This window comes from Habropoda laboriosa, unplaced genomic scaffold (assembly GCF_001263275.1).
Source record: "Habropoda laboriosa isolate 0110345459 unplaced genomic scaffold, ASM126327v1 scaffold65, whole genome shotgun sequence".
NCBI lineage: Eukaryota > Metazoa > Arthropoda > Insecta > Hymenoptera > Apidae > Habropoda > Habropoda laboriosa.
Window position 1 is genome coordinate 2,907,809 of NW_017100254.1, and position 3,756 is coordinate 2,911,564.

At 30.2% G+C, this 3,756-nt stretch overlaps 2 protein-coding genes across 2 annotated transcripts in view; one reads left to right on the forward strand and one right to left on the reverse strand.

The window, feature by feature from the left end:
* LOC108572346 (guanine nucleotide-binding protein subunit beta-like protein) overlaps positions 1-679 on the reverse strand; it is a 1,790-nt gene extending 1,111 nt beyond the window's left edge. The window contains 2 exon segments of the mRNA XM_017934566.1: positions 55-263; positions 517-679. Coding sequence (XP_017790055.1) covers positions 55-263; positions 517-625 — 318 coding nt within the window. The 5' untranslated portion in view covers positions 626-679.
* A 787-nt stretch (positions 680-1,466) lies between these two features.
* LOC108572427 (39S ribosomal protein L15, mitochondrial) lies at positions 1,467-3,334 on the forward strand. The gene is made up of 5 exons (XM_017934665.1): positions 1,467-1,768; positions 1,914-2,068; positions 2,323-2,488; positions 2,798-2,957; positions 3,033-3,334. The coding sequence occupies exons 1-5, from the start codon at positions 1,667-1,669 to the stop codon at positions 3,332-3,334; spliced, it is 885 nt and encodes a 294-aa protein (XP_017790154.1). The 5' UTR covers positions 1,467-1,666.
* Positions 3,335-3,756: the final 422 nt, after the last annotated feature.

Consider the following 3,756-nt stretch of genomic DNA (forward strand, 5'->3'; position numbering starts at 1 on the left):
TTCCGTATATCTCACGACGAGCGTCGACTGTAGATCAGAAGAAAAATGTCACACCTTGGTATGGTCTTCAAATCTTCGAGTAGTACGACCTGCTGCCAAATCCCAAAGACGAAGAGTCTTGTCCCATGAACCAGACAGGGCATAATTACCGTCAGATGATAAAACTACGTCACTAATAAAATGTGAATGACCATACAAGCGTTTCTGAGGAATACCGTAATTGGCTTCATCACGTGTTAACTTCCATACTATCAAAGTTTTATCTACAAACAAAATTGTAAACTTGGGATAACCATTTTTTATGCTATATACAATAAAAATAAATAAAGTATACTTTTGAAATAAAAATTCCAAGTACACGTGAGTAGAAAGTAAAATAATATGCGTATGCACAAAAACTATTTTCAAAAGAAACAGAACTTTATTAACATGAAATAAATAATACTGTAACATTCAATATAATGCATATTTACAGACAAATAATAAAATAAAATGACTATATGTTATTACACTTACCACGTGAAGAAGACAATATCATATCCGGATATTTCGGATTTGTAGCGATTTGGGTGACCCATCCATTGTGTCCGCGAAGTGTACCTCTTAATTGAAGAGTTTCAGTCATCTTATAATTACTTTAAAATATTTTGCGTTATGGATTGAAACAGATTTTAACCCACGGTCCACATTCAACAAAGCGTTGAACGAAAAGAATGATGTACCTCCCCTTTTCAAACAAGTATACGGTCACTGTTTATGTAGTAATAGATAAGCAACTTCTATATGTAAAATGTACACTTACATTATATATACACCTTATTGGTCTATTGGAAAACACAATATTGTAGCGACCGCTACATGGAAAGGCGCATATAAACGTCGATAACAGTGCACTCTTGTAGCCAGCAATAAATGCCTCCTGTGGATGCTGACAACAGCGCACCCTATAACAGTGCATATCATGGTTACGCAGATTTTTTCCCGCCTTTGGAATACTAGGAAGAAAATAAAACAACGGAAAAGAAGAACAGTTCTAGAACAAAGAGAACGAGGACTTGCAGCAGTTCATTGACGTCCAGAGAATTCATACAGAGTCTATTTATTGTTATTTGTTACTTAGCCTATTTATTGTTATTTGTTTGCTTGAAAAATATATGGTTATTGTTAAAACCTGCTTCCACGTGTTCTATGTCTAGCCAGATTAAATAAACCTCCTAGTAAACAACGCTACAATATTAGGTGCATGATGATATTTCAAACGATCCAACATTAACTTCTAAACGTTTCAAAATGTACTTAAATAAGAATTATAATTTAAACACATGAAAAGTGGAACGAGCAAATTAAAAATTTAAAAGATTTCGATGAGACATCTGATGACCACAGTTCGAATCACTCAAATGGGGACTTTGGAAGATTCGGAAATTACCGACCTGCGAAGAAACCCAGGGACATTACACTAAACAGTTCAACTAGTAACTAGAATAGAACCTCATAATTATATATTATGTGAAAATCAGCTTTGTAGCACTGATTATGTTATTGAGGTTATGTTTATTAAAGAATGATAGAATTTGAAACAAATAACTGATTATAAATTTAGTAAAAATTACCGTCATAGAAAAGTATACGAACGCATAAATAAAATTATAAAATCTGCAAAACAATGGCTGGTAAACAAGGAAGAGATTTAGCATTGTCAATGTTACGAACTTTACCACGAGTATGTTTAAATAATATTCGAGATAATCCTGGTGCAAGAAAGCCTGTAAGTATTATTACTGTAATAGTATTCTATGCTTTAGTGTACTGCTTTGGTATAAAGGTATATGATTTTTAATAATAATATTTTCTCTAAATATGTGACAATTGGATTGTAATAATTATTTTAAATATTATATTTTTTTTACAAGACAAAACGTGGTCGAGGTCAACATGGTGGAAACCAACATGGAACTAGCAAAAAGGGTTCAGGTCATAGGCAAAATTTTATGCGCCCAGGGTATGAAACTGGAAATAATCCATTTTATCTCAGATTTAGTCGGGAACCATATTACAAAGGACATCAGTAAGTTATTCATATTTTTTCTCTTAACTTAATGTCAGTAATGTGATAAAAACTTAAATGTTTTATCTCTGAAAAAATATCCCTTGAATACTGATTAATTTTTATTATTATCATTTATTGTTTTTATTTTTAATTATTTTGCATCTTGTTTATTGACTTGTAGATAAAATTTAATAGTATAAATAAAGCTTTAATCATCAAGAAAAATAATGTACAAGATACAATGGTGATAATCATTTTTGTACATGTTGCAGTTTAAGAAGAGAGTATCCACCTTTATCTTTACAACAATTGCAAATGTTCATTGACACAAATAGAATAGATTCATTGAAACCTATTGATCTTGTATCTTTAATTAATACAGGATTATATAATATTAAATTAGAATGGAAACATGCAGGTGTTCATCTTACAGATGAGGTATATTATCCCCATTTACCTTTATCATTTACCTTTATTATTTTATTATCGCTATCCTCACCAATTCTTGGAACTTATTACATATCTAAAATAAAGAAACGTATCAGGTATCGGTTTATCACTTGCCCTCAATGAAGAAGAAACATTCAGGACTTTCAAAAACTGTACTTTCCTTAATAGCTGGTCAGATATGGTCCTGAGCCATAGCCAGCTAACAGAGCACTTCTGTATTTTCTATTGTTATAAAAAATTATCAAATATTTTTTTATGTAAGAGTGTATTTGTAACTTATTTAAAATCTTTTTTTAGGGAGCTGATAATTTTAAAGCAAAAGTGAATATAGAGGTTCAATGGGCCAGTGAACCTGTCATTGCAGCAATTGAAAAAAATGGTGGTACTATTACTACTGCATATTACGATTCTCATTGCTTATATGCAGTAAAAGATGTAACTAAATTTTTCAGTACAGGTAATTTTTCTAAGTAAATTGAAGATCAATAGTATTCAATAATGTTATACTTAAAACTTTGTTATTATTATGTAGGTGAACCAATACCACGAAGACTGTTACCACCAACAGACTGCTTAGAATATTATACAAGTGCAGCAACAAGAGGATATTTAGCAAATCCTGAGGAGATTTCTTATGAACGATTGGTTTTGGCTCAGAAATACGGTTATGAATTATCAAAGATTGAAGATGATCCCGATTATGAAATGCTCATAAAACGTAAAGATCCCAGACAATTGTTTTATGGTCTTGCACCTGGTTGGGTTGTTAGTCTTAAAGATAAAGCAATTTTTAAACCCAAAGCTGAATATCTTAAGGAATTTTACTCAAGTTAAAATATTTTCTTGTAGAATATGAATTTAATAAATAAATAACTTATGAGAATAATATACAAAATCAAAAAAGTTGATTTTTTTTACTTTAGAATCAGAACCAGTTTTAACGTTCAATTAAATAATTGAATTCCACAATTTTTTTCATTATAGCTTGATCAAACTATGTATAATGAGTCAAAATTGTTTTAAAGTACAATCAATGAAGAGAAAAACAAAAATTTCATATTAATCGTTCCACTCTACTAATTACTAAATGGGCTATTATTATTTAAGGAGTCTAAAAATTAGTTCAAAGTTCAATTTTAAATAGCATAAAATATACATAAAGATGTAGACCAAAACGATCTTGTCAATTAAGCATTATCATTCATTTTTTTAGACTTCAAATTTTTTTAAAGGTATACTTTTTGTAATGCAACGAT